We start from the raw sequence: 22,896 nt of genomic DNA on the forward strand, positions 1-22,896 counted from the left end.
CCATTTCTGGCAGAACTTCAGTTTATAAATTCCTAAACAAACAACTATATTAGTCATTCCACTAGCGGTCCTTATTATTCTTTAATCCTCTTTCTGTCATTCCTTGAAGTCTGACTAAAAACAGTATGCCTATCTAAACTTGGAAGCATTCCCCCCACCCTTAATTCACTATCCCGTATCAATTTTCATCATCATTATTGCCTTCCACTTTCAAACCAATTTTCTCCCCTTCTTCTGTGGCTTCCAACCCCTTTGCCAGATTCACCTGAAGAAAGGGATCTTGTGAAATTATGCAAATTCAAGTGGCAAGGTGGTAACACACACCAATTAAATGTCTTTTCCATCCCAAAGTACCTTCCGCCAGTGCTTATTCAAATGGCAAATTCTGTGGCATGCAGGATCTGCTTGAAGTTGTCTGTTGAAAGTTGCCAGTAATGTTCAGTGATATCAGACATAATGGTAATGTCAGGGGGGTTGTCAGAGAAGATCTTGGCTCTTCTGTTTCCTCATCAGGAGCTCTGAAACTTCATTATTTAATTTGTTTGTACCTCAAAACTTCATCTGAAGAAGAAGAAAACTCCCTGACTGGCAAGTGCAAACATGAACTGACAATTTTCAGAAATAAAATGGTACAATAAATCAACAGCAACAATTAAAATAACAGAAAGGCAGCAACAGGGAGCCAACTGAAACAACTCAATCAGCATTTTAAAAGACAAGTAAAACTAAGAAGGTGCTGAGGGGGGGGACCACCCCTAAATGCAGTAGGTGGCAGGTGAGCCTCCACGGGATTGCATTTCACTTTTAGGGCATCGCAGCCCAAATATTCGCTGCAGCTGCAAATATGATTCTTCAGCAAGATCCAGAATAGGCTGCAAGTCTAATCCCAGCTCTGCAAAACTGTGGCCAAGGGTACAAATGCCTTTTCTGTTTGTTCACCTCCACCCATTTCTGAATGGACACCAAAACGCTGATTTAGGATCTCTAAAGAGAGAAGTTTCACCGAATTTCTCCACTTGCACTGTGACCCGCCTAATTATAATGCAGCACTATCTCTTAAAGTGTGTTTGCTCAGAAGCAAGTCCCACGAAACTCATTGGAACTTTGTCTGCAGTAACAGGACATCATAGAGCCACAGCTTTAATTTAGAAAATCAATGTTGTTCTTAGGACAATCTATACTTGGCAAGAAATGCCACGATGGCTCTTGCGTGCCAGTCTGCTGCGGTTTTCAGTAGAAGCAGTTTCCTTCCATCTTCCAAATTCAAAAAGGTGCTCTCCATTCTTTCCCAAATAAGAATACATGCCATAACTTCTCATGGCCCATTTGCCATCCTTAGGAGATCGTCAGTTCTTGGGGTGTCTGTCAGTTTGCATTTCTTAGTACATAAAGTATTGATCTGATATGTGGAGATCTTTCTTGTTCTGCTTGGTTCAAGAGTGTTCTGGATTATTCCTTCTGAGAAGCTGAGCACAGCTGGCTTAAAACTGGTTCTGTTATCTTTCTTTTTTTAAAAAAAAAATCTTTATTAATTTTAACAAAACAAATGATCAATCAATGTAACCAATTACTTTTCTCCCCCTTTCCCCCCCCATCCCTCCCTCTCTCACCTACTAAAGCTCCCCTCTCTGATTTGTTTGCACATATTATTCTCTGCGTGCTGTAAAATTATACATATCATTGCTTTATCTGTCATATATTCTACTAATAAATTTGTGGATGTTTATTCAAAACCTGCCAAGGAGTCCAAATCATTTTGTTGTTGTTTTAGATAATTTGTAAAAAGTTCCCATTCCTCCTTGAAGTCACAATTGTTCTTGTCACGTAATTTATATGTCAACTTTGCCAGCTCCGCATAACTCACCAGTTTTTCTTGCCATTGTTCTTTCGTTGGGCTTTCCTCATTCTTCCATCCTTGTGCTAACAAGACTCTTGCCGCTGTTGTAGCATACATAAATAAATTCTTTGTTTTTCTTGGCAGGTCTCTTCCTAAAATCCCTAACAAGAATGTCATTTTATACATTTTTTTTCAGTTCGTTATATATCATCTCCCAGAATTTTTTAACTTCTCTACATTCCCACCACATATGACACAAAGTATCTTCTTTTTCTTTACATTTCCAACATGTATTTGACCCAGTTTTGTACATTTTCGCCATTTGTTCTGGTGTGATATACATCATATATATTTGTTCTGGTGTGATCTATACATCATTTTCATATAATTTTATTTCAAAAGAGAACAGTTTGTAAATTTCAAGTCCACCTTCCACAACTTCTCCCAGTCCTCAAATTGTATATTGTGTCCTATATCTTGTGCCCATTTGATCTTAACTGATTTGACGTCTTCATCTTTTGGGTGTCCACCAAGACCTTGATGGGATGTGGAAGGGCTGAGCGGCAGGACAGAAAACATAATTGATACTGAAGTTAAGAGGGCAGGGTTTGGCTCAAAGCAGTTGCAGTGAAGGATCCTGGAGTGTGTGTGTGTTCGTGTGGGGACTGGAATGGAATTGCCTTCCCTTCTGGTGCATTTAATTTGCATGTGCCGTGTTTAGATGAAGCCCAGCACAAGTTTAGTGTCAGACGAAGATCCATGGAGAGCAGATCATTAAAGCATGTACCAAACAGCTGCGGAAAAGCAGTTTCTGTCGAACGTTGTTTCCCATGAGGCCTCTTTTGAGGCCTGAAAATGCCTCAGAGTTTATAGCCTCTTCTGTAGCTGCTATAAGGAGTTGCGGGACAAAGGAAAATACCTGAATCCATTTTCTCGCATACTCTTTCGAGAGGAATTCAAATTCGGCAGCCCACTCGACACAATGTCCTCCCCTCTCTCAAATAATAATAAAACAAAATGATTTGTGGAATGTCTTCCTTCAAAACTCTCTTTCTGAAGCCATTGACATGTTCTGTGCCAGATTAGGGGCAACTTCATACATCTTTCCTGCAGTTTTGAAGCACATGGAACAATGAATTTGAATGAGCAGCGTAGAGCAATGTACTTAGTTTTCCTTTAGCATCTAATTTTCCCATTCCTGCAATGAAAGGCAAGCAGATTGGGCAGAAATCTACAGTATACTGCCAATATGCACTGATATTTTACATCTGTAACTACTTCACAGGTTCCCCTCCTATGCGTGATGGGGAGCACAACACAACACAACACAACCCTCACAATGACAAGGAAACAAATGGTGCGAATGTTGCCCTAGAAGTAGAATGGACCATTCTTTCTGCAGAATAGTCAGTATAGATGCAGGGTACCATTTTTATTTTACTTCGTAGCTCTGCACCAAACATTCTTTGCCTGTTGTCACTTTTTGGGCAAACTTCACAGTGAACACAACATTTGTAGTCTCTTCAGATTTTCATCCTAGTAGTTTGCTACACTAAAGTTAGGCTCGCATTCTTTTGAAGTACATTTATTATTCCCTCTCTTGTTCCTTTTCATCTCTTTGTGTACATTGCCCTTAGGTAAATTTATTACCTACTAACATTCTTTTTAGTTCAGGAATTTCCTGGAGGCTGGAAGCCTAAAAGGCAAATATTAATTTGGAATTTTCTTCTCTTTCTATACTTAAAAAGCAGAAGGACCTCTTCTTTGTGTTTCTAATTTTTGTTGCAGTTTTTTTTCTGTATTATCTTATTGGTCTGCTTATGATTATAATTTTATATATGACAACTTTCTTAGAGGTTTGATATTTCTTGTTCTTTTTTCCTGCCTCTGTTCAGTTGATAAAACTTTGTCTAGACGAAAGTCAATCCTCCTCACCACCCACTGCCAGGGAAAGACCAAAATCTCTAATTTTGTTGAAGTTGATATTGCTATAAAGTTGAACGCCAATGCTACCGCATAGTGGAAGGTTTTATGAATAGTATTAGATGATGTGCAGCCAAGTCATCCTCAGAGGAGACCCACTGAAATCAGTTAAGCATGACCAAGTCCCCTGATTTCAGTGGGTCTAACCTTTCAATGGGTCTAACCTAGTTGGATGCAACCCAACATCAGCATTCTAAAATCTTAGACTACTTAAAGCCTGGCAAAAAGAAATATTGGTAGTAATAATAATAATAATAATAATGATGATGATGATGATGATGTATGTACGTATCCATCTACGAAGACACATACTTCACTTAAATGATTTTTTAAATCAGTGCTCAGGTTTACACTTTATGGTTAATATGAACTCTTTTGAACTGTTCAGATAAGGAACTCTTCTTCAACTGTCTACTAAATATCCTTAAGTGCATAAATGTGTTTACTCACATCTTTAATAAGCCTCAATTATGCCTGCTTTCGATTTTCTATTGTCACAGATTCTCAGGAAAATGACCACTGGGTACAGTAAACAGTGCCAGATTTAGGGCAGTGTGGGCGGTTCTGCCACACAGGGCACTAAGCTGAGGTGGTCCATAATAGTAATAGTAGTAATAATAATCAAACCTATATTTATATTGGTACCTACTCAAAGTTAAGGGGTGCCAAATTTTGTCCTTGCCCAGGGCGCCACTTTACTAAAGTCCTCCCCTGCAATAAAGAATGTTCGTTTTAATACCCCATAGATGAATGAAAGTATTAAAAATAATAAGAGTTCCTTTGCAAGAAGTCATTTAGCAACTTGAGCAGTGAGAGCTCTGTTTTCTAGAACATTCTTCTTGAGCTGCTTCAAACTTGGCAGTAACTGTGACTTTCCCTGATCTTATTAATTAAATGCAAAGGCATACCCTCCAACATTTCTCAGATGAAAATAGGGATGTCCTATGGGATAACAACACCTATTATTATTGTTGTTATTATTATTATTATTATTATTATTATTATTATTATTATTATTTTGTTTATGCCCTACCCTCCTGACTGGGTTGCCCCAGCCACTCTGGGTGGCTTCCAAAATGTAATAAACATTAAACCTTAAGAAACGTCCCTATACAGGTGTATTCTAAAGGTTCTATAGTTTCTTATCTCCTTGGCTCGAGGGTTGCAAAACTCCATACAGTGGTACCTCAGGTTAAGTACTTAATTCGTTCCAGAGGTCTGTTCTTAACCTGAAACTGTTCTTAACTTTAGCAAATGGGGCCTCCTGCTGCTGCCGCGCTGCCGGAGCACGATTTCTGTTCTCATCCTGAAGCAAAGAACTTAACCCGAGGTACTACTTCTGGTTAGTGGAGTCCTTAACTTGAAGTGTCTGTAACCTGAAGCGTATGTAACCCGAGGTACCACTGTAGACTGATCCATAGTACCAGCAGTCAGAAGATCTACAAGACCAAGTCAACATATTTTGTGCGGTGGGGGAATCAACTCATTATGGCTTCACTGAAGAACCACACTGTTTAAACAAGGGTGGCCCTGGGGTCATAGACTCAGAAGATAAGTCCTTGCTATAAACTCTCTACATCTAAATAGTCTGGGGAATACCAAAGAGAAATGGGTGGTTGGATTACATACCCTCCAACATTTCTCCGATGAAAGTAGGGACGTCCCATTCCATAATGGTAATTTTCTATTTATACCCCACGCATTTTACTGGGTTGCCCCAGCTACTCTGGGCAGCTTCCAACATACAGTGGTACCTTGGGTTAAGAACTTAATTCATTCCGGAGATCCGTTCTTAACCTGAAACTGTTCTTAACCTGAGGTACCACTTTAGCTAATGGGGCCTCCCGCTGCCGCTGCTGCACAATTTCTGTTCTCATCCTGAAGCAAAGTTCTTAACCCAAGGTGCTATTTCTTGGTTAGCGGAGTCTGTAACCTGAAGCGTCTGTAACCTGAAGTGTCTGTAACCCAAGGTACCACTGTACATGTTCAGCGAGCTGTTTTTGGAAGTTGGCATTGGCCCAGAGGTCATTTCTTAAAATTGGCCAATTCTCTGGGAGTAAACTCTGTTGCCACCGTCTTTATAATAATTTTATAATTTATTATTTATACCCCGCCCATCTGGCTGGGTTTCCCCATCTGTATAAGATGTTTTCTTAAGAATATAATATAATGTACAATGGAAAAGTAAAAAGGTCAAAAGGACAGGAAGGAGGTCACTCAGGAACCATTTGCTCTCTTATTACTTCCTTGCATTTGGTTACTCCTGAGTAATTTGTTACTGTTTCTACTCTAAAATTGGCAGCCTCGTGTATGTTTTAGGCTTTATTAACTTACATCCTGTGTTTCAATTTAAAATGGCTTTTTAATGCTTGAAATTAAAATTCTTCAGCCTTCAGAATTGCTGTGGCTAGCTTTCCTGCCCCTCTGACATTCTTACAATACTCCCCAGTCTGGAAGGGATTTTGGTTTTTAAATGAACGTTCCATATGAATCTGTCTGGGTTGTAAAAAACGGTTCAGGAAGACAATGATTACTTTCTAATCAAGAACAGTATAACCCTTCCTTTTTTTTGGTTGGTTTTATTTATAATGATAAGTGACTACTTTCAAATGTTGTGTTGTTAGTTTCCCTGTAATAGTACTGCCAATTCCGTAAGAAATCAAGAGGCTGCATTCCTCTATCAATCTTCTTCTTCTTCTTCTTCTTCTTCTTCTTCTTCTTCTTCAACAAATCTTCAACACCGTTTTTTTGAAAGCAGTGTGTGGGATCTCGAGAACCGTCACTGGAGTTTCTCTTCTTCAGCAGGATCTTCCACTTTAGGCCCCCCAAAAATCTTTTGCTGAAGGCTGGGGCAAACCCTCTGCTATCACAGGGATTTTAGAACATGGAAGCTACAAGCGGAAGGTGAATCTAGCAAAATTCAGGTGATCTTTCCTGGTCCACCTTTGCACAAGCCCATCTGCTTCCGACTGCACTGGCTGCCAATTAGTTTCCGGGTGCAAATGGCTCAGGACCACAATGCCTCAAGGACCGCCCCTTGTCATATGAACCGATCTGGACCCTGAGATCATCCTCCAAGCCGTTCTTCATATGCCTCCTTCTCCTTCTTTGGTGATCACTTGTAGCTGACTAAGATTGTCTTCAATAAACACAGTTTAAACAATGAATCCATAAGTGACTGTGGAGGCCAATTCTGGATCCACACGTCCTTCCACAGTGGGGACATTGGTTCCCAGGTGGGAGTGGATCATGAAGAGGGTTTGCCAAACATGCCTTCCTCTTAGCACATTTATCCCTTTCGTCCTGAGTTCATGTGTCTTCAAAGCCCATGACATCGTTGGTAAAGGCTGCTCTCCAACTGGAGCGCACGCAGGCCAGTGTTTCCCAGTTGTCTGTGTTTATACTACATTTTTAAAAAATTGCCTTTAGAGAGTCTTTGAACCCCTTTTGTTGGCCACCAGCATTACGCTTTCCATTCATAAGTTGGGGATAGAGTAGTTAGAAGATGATCATCAGGCATCCACACAACATGCTCAGTCCAACAAAGTTGATGTTGAAGAATCATTGCTTCGACACTGGTGATCTTTTCTTCTTCCAGTACACTGGCATTAGTTTGCCTGTCTTCCCAAGTGATGTGTACAATTTTTAGGAGGCACCGTTGATTTAATCTTTCAAGGAGTTGGAGATGGCGTTTATAAGTGGTCCACGTTTCACAAGCATACAGTAATGTTAGTAGTACAATACCTTTGTAAACAAGCATTTTGGTTTCCCTGCGAATGTCTCTGTGCCGCCTCCACAGGAGGTCTGGAGGGTGGCAACACGAGAACAGGGCCTTTTCTCCAGTGGCTCCCCATTTGCAGAATGCTCTCCCCAGGGAGGCTCACCTGGCGCCATCATTATCTCTGGCACCAGGCTAAAACCTTGCTATGTAACCAGGCCTTTGACCTTTAAATATCTGTGGCCTTTTAGTAGTGGGTGGGATGTTTCCAAATATGTCTCTCTTTCCTTTTGGTTTGAATGTACCTATGTGGGGACTTCCGGAGGCGGCGCGAAACAGCAATGGCGGTCCTCTTCGCGCTGTGAAGAGGGGCTCCGCGAAAAAGGGTCGTCCGCTGCGGCAAAGCGGAGACCCATCAAGAAAAACCGCAGGCAGAGCGAGCCTGCGGCCGTGGGACTCGGCGGGCGCCTTGAGCCCCCCCAGAAGCGGAGAAGGAGCCTCGTAAGAGGCTCCGGAACGTGAAAGGGGGAGCGGCGCTGTGAGTTCATCGCTCTTTTCGTGGAAGCAAAGCCGCGCTGCTGCTGCTGATGAGCGCTGACCTTTCTTCTTGAAAATATCGGAATTGGAGCAACATACCCGTGAGTAAGGGGTTTAAATTTTTAATTTAAATTGAAGAAATTCGGCTGAAAACGGGAGGCGAGTAACAGGAAGTCCGCCTCCCGACTCTGCTAATTAGATCAAAGCAAGGGCTCTGAAGCGAGCTGAAGTATTTAAAAGGAACTGGAAGAAAGAGTGCATTGATAGACTTTGCATTTTGAGGATAAAAGGGAAAGAATTGTGAAATTTATGGACTTTTACTTTTTGGAACTGTCCCCCTATCTTTGAGCTAAACGGAGTTGAAAGGGATAACCCCGTCATCGGGCTGCCAGTGTATTGAAGAGAACTGTCAAACTGCTGTCAAATTGACGACATTGTTGCAGAAATTTAAACTGTTGCATAGTCTGAGACATTAATGTTTAACATTGTTGCTTGGACCTATCTTGACACCTTGTGGCTGGATTTTAAGAGACTGGAAGCTTTGGAAACCTTCCTTTTGTGTTTGGGAACTACAAAAATTTAACATGGGGAATATAGGAACTTCAATGGCGGAAAATAGTTCCTTTCTTTTTTGAAACTTTGAAATACTCCCCCTATAGGACTGTGGAAGTATAGTGGCCTGGGAATTGAACTTTATTGAAATTCTTTGTGGTTTAATTTGTTTATACTTTGGACTTGTCTTTCCCATGGGACAAAAGATCATTTGACCTTGAACAGAGGCAGGTGTGGAATGAGCGGCTCAGGGAGAACAAGAGCAGCTAAAGCCAAGGATAAAGAAAAAGAGAAAAAATCTGGGCAACTCTTGCAAACAACTTTAACTCATCACCGCAGATCATCCGTCCCAACTGTGCTGACAGCACAGGAGGTGGAACTTGCACAGCCTGCCGCAGAAGATATGGCAACTGGAGGATCTGAAACAGTTTTGAAACAAATTTTGGAACAACTGGCAGTTTTAAATCAAAAAGTGGACAATCAAACATCAAAAATTGACCAAGCTACATCCTCTATTGGCAAATTAACTGAACAGGTTTCGCAGCACACTCAGGCAATTGAGAAACTGCAAGGAGCTACGGCAGAAAACTACAAATTAGCTGTGGAAGCCAATCAAAAAGCAGAACAGGCGAATATAAAGGTTGATGAAATTAAAGGGGAAGTAAGGCCTCTGAAAAGACAGGTAGGGGAACAACAAGCCTACCTGTCATTGGTTGAACTGAAAAGTAAAGAAAGCAATCTCAGGATAAGGGCTATCCCGGAACTGGAGCAAGACAACTTAGAGGGATTTCTGACACTTTTGTTCTCCAAATTCTGGGGAATTGAGGAAGAAAAGGACTTTAAAATTGTGACAGCCTTTAGACTGGGAAAATCTGTAAAGAAAGACAAGTCCAGAGACTGCTTAGTTGTTCTGAGATCAAGAGAAGAGAGGGATAAGCTATTAGGCCTACATTTCAAGAAATCTTTGGAGATAGAAGGCAAAAGGGCCGAAATTTACAGAGATATACCCAAATATCTCTTGGAACTTAGGACTACCTATATAGACCTGACTAAATTGTTGAGACACAACGGAATTCCTTATAGGTGGGAGTTTCCACAAGGACTTTCATTTACTTACAAAGGAAGGAAAATAAAAATTAAATCACCTGAAGACCAGCAGAAGTTCCTACACGACCACGAGGAGGACCTGCAAAAAGGAGCTGCAGCTTCTTGGCCTCCACCACCACCGGGACCACCTTCAAGAGTTATACCACCTGGATCTGGACCAGCACTACTTCCTCCGGGACCGGAGGGAAGCTTAGACACCCCATTGTAGAACCCGTCAATTGATTCAGGATGTCTCTGCAGCTTCTTAGTTGGAACATAAATGGCGGAAATTCCCCGGAAAAAAGAAGGAAAGTTTTTCACATTTTGAAAAAGGAACAATTGGACGTTATCTGCCTACAAGAAACACATGTGACAAGGCTCCACAGAAAAGTGTTAATTAATAAAAGACTAGGCCAAGAATTTATTTCTTCGGACAAAGTTAAGAAAAGAGGAGTGGTGATATATGCAAAGGAGAGCCTGTCACCGAAATTCTTATTTAAAGATGAACATGGCCGAATTCTGGCGATTGAAATACAGACACAAGGAGAAAAATTTTTGATATTAGGAATATATGCTCCAAATGAGGGAAAATCGGAATTTTTTAGGAAGCTGCATGAGACTATGCTGGATTACTTGGACTATAATAACATCATTATGTTGGGTGATATGAATGGGGTTGTGTTTGTAAATATGGATAAGTCACAAAGTGCCAACATATCGAAAGATGGCAGACTACCTAAAACCTTTTTTGAAATGACAGACAATATGGACTTAGTTGACATATGGAGGGTTAAGAACCCTCTAGGGAAAGAAGGGACTTTCTTTTCTGAAGCTCATCTGACATGGACACGAATCGACCAAATATGGACAACTAGAGGACTGGCACCTAAGACTAGAAAAGTGGAAATCTGCCCAAAAACCTGCTCCGACCATAATGCCTTGAAAGTGGAATTGAGACTTAATACAACCGGATCCTTTAGATGGAAAATGAATGACAGTATATTAAGAGATCAGGAGATTGTGAAGAAGGCCCAAAAAACTTTAAAGGACTATTTTGAGATAAATTTGAATACCACCGTGGAAAAAAGAACAATCTGGGACGCAAGTAAGGCAGTTATGAGAGGGTTTCTAATACAACAAAATACGATTAAGAAAAGGCTCTGGAATGAAAAGAAGGAGAAGATATTGGAGAAAATAAGAGAAGGAGAGAAAAAATTAAGATCTAGGCCTAAGTCGAAGGATGTGCTAAGAGAAGTGAAATTTTTCCAGGCGCAATATTCAAAATTGATAAATCAAGAGGTGGAATGGAAAATTAAACAAATGAAACAAAGATCCTTCGAATCGGCGAATAAGTGTGGGAAACTGCTAGCCTGGCAGTTGAAGAAGAGACAAAAGCTTAATACAGTTACAAATCTAGAGATTGAAGGGAGAATGGTTCAGAAACCCGAGGAAATCAGAAAGTGTTTCCAGAGGTACTTCAAAGAACTTTACTCACAAGGGCCGCAAAAAGCTTCCGAGGTGGATCAATTTCTTAAAACTAATGGATTACAAAAAATACCCCTGGAAATGAGAACAAACCTGAACTGTAACATCACGCAGCAAGAAATTGAAAGTGCCATTCAAAATCTTCAATTGGGCAAGTCTCCAGGCCCTGATGGCCTAACCTCCAAATATTATAAAGTTTTAAAGGACTATTTGATACAACCCTTGATGGAGGTTTGTAACCAGATTATGGAGGGAAGGAAGGCACCGGAAACGTGGAAAGAAGCTTTCATCACATTGATACCTAAACTAGAAACTGAAAAGACTCAACTTAAGAATTACCGCCCCATCTCACTCCTAAATGTGGATTATAAAATTTTTGCAGATATTTTGGCAAGTAGACTTAAAAAAGTATTAAATGAAGTGATCCATAAGGACCAGGCTGGCTTTCTCCCTGGTAGGCATTTGTTTGATAACACAAGAAATATTATTGACATTTTGGAACTTCTACAAACAAACCTTAATACTAGAGCGGCTTTAATTTTTATTGATGCAGAGAAGGCCTTTGATAATATTTCTGGATGTTCATGAAGAAAAATTTGGAAGGGATGGGAGTGGGGCGGGGGTTTGAAAATGGTATAGAAGCAATCTACACAGAACAAAAAGCTAAACTGATAGTAAACAATGTGGTGACAGAGGAGTTTAAAATTGAAAAAGGGACACGTCAGGGGTGCCCCCTATCCCCCCTATTGTTCATCTCAGTTCTGGAGGTGTTGCTAAACATGATTAGAAAGGACCGGTTGGTTCAGGGAATTGAGGTCGGAGTGAAACAATATAAATTGAAAGCATTTGCAGATGACTTGGTATTAACACTTCAGGAACCAGTCTCCAGTACTAAAAGAGTGTTAGAATTAATTTCTGACTTTGGTCGGGTGGCGGGGTTTAAGTTAAATAAGCAAAAAACCAAGGTTTTAGCAAAAAACTTGACAGTTACAGAAACAGATGAGTTCTCTAAAGAAACGGAGTTGAATGTGGTTAAAAAAGTAAAATACCTAGGGGTGTACCTGACCTCCAAAAATTTGAATTTGTTTAAAGATAACTATGAGAAATGTTGGTCAGAAATCAAAAGAGATTTGGAAACATGGTCAAGATTGAAACTTTCCTTGTTAGGCCGAATAGCTGCTGTAAAGATGAATGTATTGCCGAAAATGTTATTTTTGTTTCAGGCCCTACAGATCGTGGACAAGGTGGAATGTTTTGGAAAGTGGCAGAAGGATATTTCTAAGTTTGTTTGGCAGGGCAAAAAGCCCCGAATAAAGTTTAAAATATTAACTGATGCGAAAGAAAGAGGGGGATTTGCCCTGCCAGACTTGAGGTTATATTATGAATCTGCAGCCTTCTGCTGGTTGAAAGATTGGATTTTATTGGAGAACACTGACGTCCTAGATCTGGAAGGGTTTGACAATGCGTTTGGGTGGCATGCATATTTGTGGTATGACAAGGTCAAAGTGCACAAATTGTTTAAAAATCATATTGTCAGAAGAGCAATTCTGATGGTCTGGACAAAATATAAAGACTTATTGGAGAGTAAGACTCCGAGGTGGCTCTCACCGGTGGAGGCCAAGGCACGTAAGAGACTTAACATGGAGGCCCATTGGCCTAAATATTGGGAAATAATCGAAAAAATTGGAGACAATTGGAGGTTGCTGAGCTTGGAAAAACTGAAAACTAAGGTACGAGACTGGCTGCACTATGCACAAATTCAGGAGGTTTTTAAAATAGATAAAAAGGTTGGATTCCAGGTGGAAAAATTGAAACTAGAGACTGAATTGTTAGAGCCAAAAAGTAAACTACTTTCGAGAATGTATAACTTGCTGCTTAAGTGGAATGCACAGGATGAGACAGTCAAATCCGCTATGATAAAATGGGCTCAGGACGTGGGGCATAACATTATGTTTGTAGACTGGGAAAGGTTATGGAACACCGGTTTGAAATTTACGGCATGCACTGCCTTGAAGGAAAATATTATGAAAATGGTATACCGGTGGTACATGACCCCAGTCAAGCTAGCTAAGATATACCATCTGTCTGACAATAAATGTTGGAAATGTGGAGAGGCGGAAGGGTCATTCTTTCATCTCTGGTGGACCTGCCCGAAAGTGAAGGTCTTCTGGGAAATGATCCATAATGAACTAAAAAAGGTACTGAGATTTACCTTACCTAAGAAACCAGAGGCCTTCCTTCTGGGCATGGTAGACCAGAGAGTGTTTAAGAAGGACAGAACCTTTTTCATGTACGCTACCACAGCAGCAAGGATCCTGATTGCAAAACACTGGAAGACACAAGATTTACCCACGCTGGAGGAATGGCAATCACAGTTGATGGACTATATGGAATTGGCTGAAATGACTGGCAGAATCCGAGACTTGGGAGAAGAAACAATTGAGGAGGACTGGAAAAAGTTTAAGGATTACTTGAAAAAACACTATAAGCTGTATGAATGTTAAAAAAAAAAATGCACCTTTCAGGAAACTCTAGCTTCAGCAAATGTAAGTTAATGAAATGAAAATTAAGACACAAGAATTTAGAGGTAAAATAATGAAATAACTTTATTGTGTTTAATACAAAGCATACAAGAATTGGGTTACAGTAAAATTGAAATCAGGGAACATGATAAAATGGAAGATACAATAAGATTTGAAATAAGTTAACAAATTGCTGATGTTTTATATGACAGGGAACCTAGGGTTTGGAGGATGTGGGGAAGTCCTTTAGATTGGATGGAAAAAGAACATGGAAATTTGTTATTCTTCTATTCTATTTTCTTATAACTATCCTTTATTCTTTTTTCTGTATTTCTTAAAATTAATAAAAATATTTAAAAAAAAAATGAATGTACCTATGTGGGGTTTATTGTCTGTCTGCTTGGTTGTAAGAGCTTTGGCAATTCTTATACCAAATGATGAAAAATTCTTACACCAAAGAGAATAATTTCGCCCCAGTAAATTCTGTGTGATGCCGGTTTGTGGTGTAAATGTGACAAAGCCAGAAGATAAACGTTTCAGCTAACCAGCACAATAAAGGTCCAGACATTGTGCCTTAAACCAGGCGCATCTGAGGAATCTGGTTCCTTGGGATGGAAAGGTAGAAATGGACTATCAGTTAAAAAATGGCTGGACTCTGCCGAAATAGCCTCTCAGAGGATAGGTGATATTCAGTCTGAAATTTAATGTACTATTTTAAAAAAGAAAAAGGTATTGAACTCCGTAAAACAGAAAAGGAGTTCTGTATTATAGAAGTTATAGACTCTTCATCCTACTGTCTATAGGAAAAAAAGTCAAAAACAGAAATCTTGATTTTTCTTAATTACCGCACAGGTTACTTTATGCTGAGTCAGCAATAAATCCGTTCTTGGCAGCACACTAATAAATACTGTGAGCTACTGGAAATATCATCTTTCCACTGAGATTTAAATATGAGTCTCTGAACACTTGATACTGAAAATTCCATGGTTCCTTTTGGGAAAGTAGGAAATGTTACCCCAAAGAACTTGTCCGAATTAAAATGTATGTAGCGCTGTCTAAATTTCACTTGGGAGATTAGACTGGATTGCAGTTGATTCATAACGCCTATAGTTTCTTATGATTGCATAACATACTGTTCTATCTGGTCATTTGTATTTGTCTATGTTTCTGATATTTGAACAGTATTGAACAAGTGGTTTTTAACCTTCCTGTGTGGTTTTTTTTTTTTAAAAAAAAGAACAAAGATTACCCTTTTGTAATTGAGAACAACAACAACAAAAAGTTAACATGAGAAAAAAGGAACACGTTTCTCCATAACATAACTGTTTAAGTAGAATTGTTTCTTCAACACTTTGTGTGAAATATCTAGTGGTTGGAGTTGAGGGGATGGAGAAGTTTTTTCACAAGCATTTCTGTTAAACAGTTTTTAAAAATTCCCTTAGCTATGCCGTACAAATCAGTAGCGACTTTTGCCTGTGCACCGACATAATTCACAAATGATGTGTTTCAAGCACAGAGACCATGTGCAAAAACGCTCTTGGATTTGCTGTATGCAATATAGACTCGTTATATCAATAGCAGTGAGCAAAAACCCCCAAGTACAATAGCTGACGGACTTTCAGCTTGCACCAAAATACTGAGTTGTGCCCATTCCTGCATTGTAGGGGGTCCAATTAGATGAATCATGGGGTCTCCTCCAACTCTCCAATTCTATGCTTCTATGATCTGGCATCCCTGATTATAGCTATAGTTGTGTGCAATAGGATATGCGTAGCCCAATATGATAGTGAGGCATGAATACAGCAATATGGGCCATATCCTGCAAATAAAGGCAGTGTTTGAAAGCACGCTAAGGGTTAGAATCACACTCTGTGATTCTGTGATCACAATTCAGTTTGTGTGTGGTTCCAGTCCAGCGAGTGACCCCCTACATGGAAGGTCTTTTTCACTACGCACAGTTCCTTCTCTGTATCTGCTGTGCAAATGCACATCTCTTTCTCCATCCCATCATCCCCTTCCATTCCAAGGTATAATACTTTCAAAATGATCATATTTCTGCTTCTACAGATGAGCATAATAATTCACTGAACCTCAAAAATGTTTGAGGAACACATATAGCTGAGCTGGAAGGTTGGGATGTTGTTGTTGTTTAGTTGTTTAGTTGTGCCCGACTCTTTGTGACCTCATGGACCAGAGCACTCCAGGCACTCCTGTCTTCCATTGCCTCCCGCAGTTTGGTCAAACTCATGCTGGTAGCTTCGAGAACACTGTCCGACCATCTCGTCCTCTGTCGTCCCCTTCTCCTTGTGCCCTCCATCTTTCCCAGCATCAGGGTCTTTCCCAGCGAGTCTTCTCTTCTTGTGAGGTGGCCAAAGAACTGGAGCCTCAGCTTCACGATCTGTCCTTCCAGTGAGCACTCAGGGCTGATTTCCTTCAGAATGGATAGGTTTGATCTTCTTGCAGTCCATGGGACTCTCAAGAGTCTCCTCCAGCACCATAATTCAAAAGCATCAATTCTTCGGCAATCAGCCTTTTTTATGGTCCAGCTCTCACTCACATATCCCATGGTTGGGATATGGTATGCTAAACAGGACTCTTGATTTCTCGCCTATGCCCCAACATTTCTCCAATGGAAATAGGGACACCCTATTCAATGATGATGATGATGATGACGACAACAATACCCCATCCATCTGACTCGGTTGCCCCAGCCGCTCTGAGCAGCTTCCAATGTATATACAAATATAATACAACATTCAACATTAAAATAAAACTTCCCTATACAGGGCTGCCTTCAGATGTCTTCTAAAGGTTATATAGTTTTTTATCTCCTTGGCTCGGGGGTCGCATAACTCCATACCCTCCAACATTTCTCGGATGAAATCAGGGCCGTCCTAAGGAAAAGCGGGACATTCCAGGATCAAACCAGAAACTGGAATGGCTTCTCTAAATCAGGAACATCCGTGGAAAATAGGGACACTTGGAGGATCTATGCCATGGGTAGACAAACTAAAGTCCACGTGCCAGATCCAGTCCAACTGCCTTCTAAATCCAGCCTGCAGACGGTCCGGGAATCAGTGTGTTTCTATATGAGTAGAATGTGTCCTTTTATTTAAAAAGGAATCTCTGGGGTATTTGTGGGGCATAGGAATTTGTTCATTCCCCCCAAAAAAAGAATAGTCCAGCCCCCCCCAAGGTCTGAGGGACAGTGGACTGGGCCCCCTGCTGAAAAAGTTTGCTGACCCCTGGTCTATACACACGTTTACCAGCCTGATCATTCCAAAATGTTCATTTACTTTATCAGGAAAAAAAGAAAAATGCTAAAGAGCGAACCATATTTTGTTTTAATCTTGGTTTATTCAGTAAAGAAATAGATTTTTTTTTTATATCAGCCCTAATGCTATTCTAACATTTGAGAAATCAGTACAGGTCACTTCAGAGAGAAACTATAACTATAAAATGTGATTAACCAGTTGTAAAGAAGTCCAATAATCCCAATAGTGTTATACTATTTAGGTCAGATATCAAGTTACCAGCACTGCCAAATCATTTATACTCTCTTGTGCAGTTAACTTTATTATCGGTCTGATCAATATTACACGGCTGGGACATTCCTTCACTATATACCTGAACAGAATTATTTTCCCAGCTATATTGTAATCAGATTATTTACTTTCAGAGGTCTGTAACTTTCTTTAGTTTCATGCCAAATTAAATCTAATTCTTTTTAAAGGTGAGTTGGGAGAATTAGCAAGTCCATTCATTTTGAAAATGTTCGTACTCCCTCTCTGGTGTTCTTCTGAGCTTCGCTGAGTGAAATTAGCTGGGAGATGAGTCCAGAAAGCTCTGTTTACACATCCAAATACATTATTCTTCAAACACTGTAGAAGAGAGTGAAATGAAAGCTTTGCGAGATTAACAGAATAGCATTTGCAGCACTGGCAGAAATGTATACAATTTGATATATTTTTAAGAGGCGAGTATTGATGTTCAATTTTGGGGGGAGTGTGTTCGTGAGCAAGTAAGTTAAACAAACTAGATAATAAGATGTTGCCTCTTCAGAGATGTGGTTAGGCACAGATGACACAGACCTGATACCAGCATTTGTATGTAACGACTCCTTTTCCTTTTCCTTCCGCTTTAGGCAATGATTGTAAGTTTCATTGATGTCTATCAGCTTGCATGCTCCAGAGTCTCTACACTAGAGAGAGAAATAGCGTCCCACCAGCATCACATTGCAGCTCTGAAATCAGAACTCCAAACAGCATGCCTTCGTGAAAATGAAAGTTTGCACACGGTAAGTGTCTGCTTTTAAATAATAATAATAATAATAATTTTATCCCCCCTCACCTCAGAATTTTACCCTGCCACACAACTCTACAGAGCCCTGCATTTGGTTGCATAACTGGGTTGCATTACAAAAAAAGTATTTTTTTTATTTATTACGTAGCTCTGCTGGAAAGATGGAGTATATTACATTATCTATAATTTGGCTTTTGCCCTTCAGAGCAAATTGATCTCTACCCCCTGTAAAAGGCTTTGTAGTTGAGGAGGAAACAGTTGAATTAATTTGTCACCCTTTTGTCCTGTATGAATGCTTGTGTGTAAGATTGCCAAATCCAAAAGTATAGCATCACATCTACTTTTTCTTTGGCAATGATTCCGGAGCAAAGTTTCTTTAAAGGTTTGCTACCTCCTATTAAGAAATACCGTATTTTTCCGTGTATTAGACGAGGTTTTTTGACTCAAAAATCAGGTCAAAAAACTGGGGTCGTCCTATACACGGATAGTGGCGTGAGGAGAGGAGCTGCACTCCAGCCAGCTGGTTGGTGGCCTGTGCTCTAGGGAGCATTTCCCGCTCAGGGGAGCGGATGCCCACTTTGCCAACCCTCAGCAATGGTCCCTCTGGGACAAAAAGTTTAAAAGACAGACTTGGTTTGATAAGGAATGTCAGAAAAGCAAAAAATGCCTAGCTAGGGACTTAGAAAATGGAAGTTAAAACAGGATAAGCACAATCTTGCTCTACAAGCTGAGGTAGCCCAATTACGATACAATTATAAATTATTACTTAAAAGCAAGAAACAAATATATTATGAACAACAGTGGAAAGCATTGGGAGACGCAGCACTTCAAAAGGACTCACGGAAATTTTGGCATCTGGTTACCCAAGGCACAAATGGGCTGGGCTACTCGTTAGAAGCATCTGTCCAAGGAAAGGATTGGGTGACATATTTTACAGGAATATATGGCCCCCGTCCTGACTCACCCCCACAAGTTTACTATACACAGTTATTAGAACTGCCAGAATGGCCAGGTGTCACGCCCAATCAAATTAAGAGGCTAATTGCAAGCCAACCAGCTAATAAAGCTCCAGGATAAGACATGATCCCAATGGAGATCTATAAGATAAGAACTGATTTCTGGTCACCCATTTTTGCAAAATTGTTTTCATACCTTAACAGCTCAGGTCGCATACCTGAAGGGTGGAAGCTGAGTATAATTGCCCCAATATATAAAAAGGGTGATAAGAAAAATTCTGCCAATTATACACCCATTAGTTTGTTAGATGTAGCCTCCAAACTATATGCCAGGCTCCTTCTTGGGAGACTAGAAGAATGGGCAGATACAAATAAGGTGATATCTGAAGTCCAGGCAGGTTTCCAAAGAGGGAAATCCACATTGGACCAGTGCTTTGTGATGAACTTTCTTTGTGGTCCCTCTGGGGTGATGGCGCATGTGCAATTCCCCCTAAAAAAGCTCAACAACTTTGGGCCATCTCCCCTCATTTTCTTTAAATTTAGTCCCCCAAAATAGGGGGCACCTTATACATGGGGGCATCTTATACACGGAAAAATACGGTAATAATGTTAGTTTTTTCGAACCAAACTGGTGAATTAAAACGTGAATATTCTCCATGGACATCTATATTTTCAGTCATAGCATATTCTCTGCTAATGAAACATGGGGTTTCTCCTCCCCACCCCGTACTATAAGATTTAATCCAATTTCAAGTCTAATTTAGCCTCTGAAACATTATTGCCCACAAATAAATTAAGGCTAACAAAGAGAGCAATCCTTACCTTGTGGGAAGGGCAGATGAGGGTGGCTTGGACCTTGTGGACCAGGGAGGTAGAGGAGAAGGTCTTTCACCCAAGGCCTCCTTCTTGGGGTGGAAGAAGACATTTCCACCAAGATCACTCGTTTGCCCACCAGTCCCTCAGGGATGTTAGGATATGAAAGTGGTGTGTTGGGGGCAGTTTGGGGGAGGCTGTGGATCAAAAGTTATTTTCTCTCCCATTGAAACAATTGAAATGGGAAATAACAAGTACATGTTTGCAGAACAACTGCGGGTTCAAGATTGTGGCTTGTGTCACCCCTGAACCAAACCACAGTCTGCGGACAGACCTGGGCTCCAGACATTAAGACAAGCCACGGTTTAGCTATCAGGCCATGGATTCATACGTTACTTCTTTAGCTTTTTAGGGCGAAAGTGTGGTGTGGGGTTGCATCTGTGCACTTTTGGAAGCCATCATCAGGCAACATCTGATTGGATTTTACTCTGATCCTGATCTGATTTTAGGATGTATTTTAATTGATTGCCTGATTTTATGTTAATGTGTTATACATTCAATGTTAGCTGCTCTGAGCCCGGTTTTGGCCGGGGAAGGTGGGGTATAAATAAAACTACTACTTCTTCTTCTTCTTCTTCTTCTTCTTCTTCTTCTTCTTCTTCTTCTTCTTCTTCTTCTTATTATTATTATTATTATTATTATTATTAACACATGCAAAATTTAGGATCAGAGTCTTAACTGGCCTAAAACTCTTTACGTATCTTTGGCATCTTGCTTGGTTTTTACATGTTCAACTCAGCAACTTTTTTCAGATCTTCCTTTTTGTCTCCGTCTAATTATTTGTTGCGATTGCTACTGGTGCTTAAGTTGTGAACAAGGGAGCGGGCGCCGTGCCAAGTGCAGCCTGCTACACAGGGAGCTGCTTTCCTCTGGCCAGAGAGAGCTTTGAGGAAAGTTCATTCTAACAAACTCTTTTTGAAGTGTTGGGCTGGAGCGAAAAGCCTCTGAAATCATGCTTTATAAACTATCCAGGTCCCATGTACAGACACAAAGTGTTAGCATTGTATTAGTGCAGCTGCATGTTTTGGAATGCAAAACCTATCAAAACAGAAAAAGTCTGAGCTATATTACCCATCATTCTTAATTACTAGGTAATATTTGCATACATGATAGATAATTTGTACATAACTAAATAGGTCTAAACCTGTATGGGCTCCCAAATTTTTTCAGAAAGCAGAACTCTCAAAATCCTTAAAAGGAGATGAATATAACACTTAGTTTGCAACATTCATCTCAACTGATACTGTTTTAGTTTATGCCTATCATTTATTTATTTATTTATTTATACATACATACATACATACATACACACCCCACCCATCTGGCTGGGTTTCCAGCAAAATATAAAAACATAATAAAACATCAAACATTAAAAACTTCCCTAAACAGGGCTGCCTTCAGGTGTCTTCTAAAAGTTGCGTAGTTCTTTATCTCCTTGACATCTGATGGGAGGACGTTCCATAGAGAGGGCACCACCACCAAGAAGGCCCTCTCTGCCTGGTTCCCTGTTGGTCTTGTTTAATTCAGTGATTGCTTATGCAAATATTCCCAAGTTTGGCTTAGAAAAGAGTCTGGGCAACTCTTGTTTGCATCACATGGCTCAGAACCGTACCTGTGATCATGTCGAAAAGAAACAATAAACTTGAATTTCATGGAATCATCAAATCTTTGAATTGTAGAGTTGGGAGGGACCAGCCCCCTGCGATGCAGGAATCTTTTGCCCAACTTGGGGCTCAAATTCATGACCCTGAAATTAATAATAAATAATAATAAATAAATTTTTATTTATACCCCACCTTTCCCAGTTCAGAAAACCATGCTCAGGGTGGCTAACAACAGATTTAAAACACTTAATTGATGCTAGAGAAAACAGCATAAAATACAATATAAAACGTGAATAATAAATTCAGAATTCAAAAATCAATTTAGGGGGGAAATCCATCCATTAAGCATTAGATGATCACCAGGGCTAGCTGGCTAAATTAGTCCTATTTGGGTCAGTGAGGAGACCGGGGAGAATTAGCTGTGGGATCCCAGAGCGGGTAATCTTCATAAAAAGGGGAGGGGGAATAAAAGGAAGGGGAATGAAAGATCAGGTTAAATTCAAATTGAAAGCCAGGCGGGATAGCTCTGTCTTACAGGCCCTGCGGAAGGAAGTTAAATCCTGCAGGGCCCTGGCCTCATGGGACAGAGCATTCCACCAGGTCAGAGCCATCACTGAGAAGGCCCTGGCCCTGGTGGAGGATAATCTGACTTCCTTAGGGCCCGGGACCTCTAAACTATGATTATTCATGGACCTTAAGGTCCTCTGCGGGGCAGACCACGAGTCTCATGCTCAACCAACTGAGCTATGCATGGCTGAAGCTATATCATGATTGATATACCTAGAGGCATTCGAATAAATGTGCACATTGTCCACATATTCATCAAGGGTTGTTCTTCTGTGGAAGGCATGTTTTGCTTTCTGTTAGCTAAACAACAGCAACAACCCCAAAACACAACAGCAACCAAATAGTGGACAAATCCACCACTCCATAGTATGATTACCATCCACAATCCCACAGGAGGAACAGCTATTCCCATTCCTTGCTTGAGGGCAGGGAAATTCTGTTGTTGGCACATAAAGGTAAAGGTAAAGGTAAAGGTACCCCTGCCCGTACGGGCCAGTCTTGACAGACTCTGGGGTTGTGCGCCCATCTCACTCTATAGGCCAGGGGCCAGCGCTGTCCGGAGACACTTCCGGGTCACGTGGCCAGCGTGACATCGCTGCTCTGGCGAGCCAGAGCCGCACACGGAAACGCCGTTTACCTTCCCACTGGTAAGCGGTCCCTATTTATCTACTTGCACCCGGAGGTGCTTTCGAACTGCTAGGTTGGCAGGCGCTGGGACCGAGCAGCGGGAGCGCACCCCGCCGCAGGGATTCGAACCGCCGACCTTTCGATCGGCAAGTCCTAGGCACTGAGGCTTTAACCCACATCGCCACCTGCGTCCCATTGTTGGCACATAAACGAGGTTATTTCTGCAATTTCTGCAGTCGTTAGGCAT

The 22,896-nt window shown here is 40.7% G+C and overlaps 1 protein-coding gene across 4 annotated transcripts in view; it reads left to right on the forward strand.

Moving 5' to 3' along the window:
• CCDC171 (coiled-coil domain containing 171) overlaps positions 1–22,896 on the forward strand; it is a 216,156-nt gene that overhangs the window by 165,982 nt on the left and 27,278 nt on the right. For all 4 annotated transcript variants that reach the window (XM_083718393.1, XM_083718395.1, XM_083718392.1 and 1 more), the window contains one exon: positions 17,865–18,017. In XM_083718393.1, the coding sequence (XP_083574519.1) occupies positions 17,865–18,017 (153 nt within the window). The remainder of the gene's footprint in view (positions 1–17,864; positions 18,018–22,896) is intronic.

Source organism: Podarcis gaigeae (assembly GCF_964106915.1).
Source record: "Podarcis gaigeae genome assembly, chromosome: 17".
NCBI classification, from domain to species: domain Eukaryota; kingdom Metazoa; phylum Chordata; class Lepidosauria; order Squamata; family Lacertidae; genus Podarcis; species Podarcis gaigeae.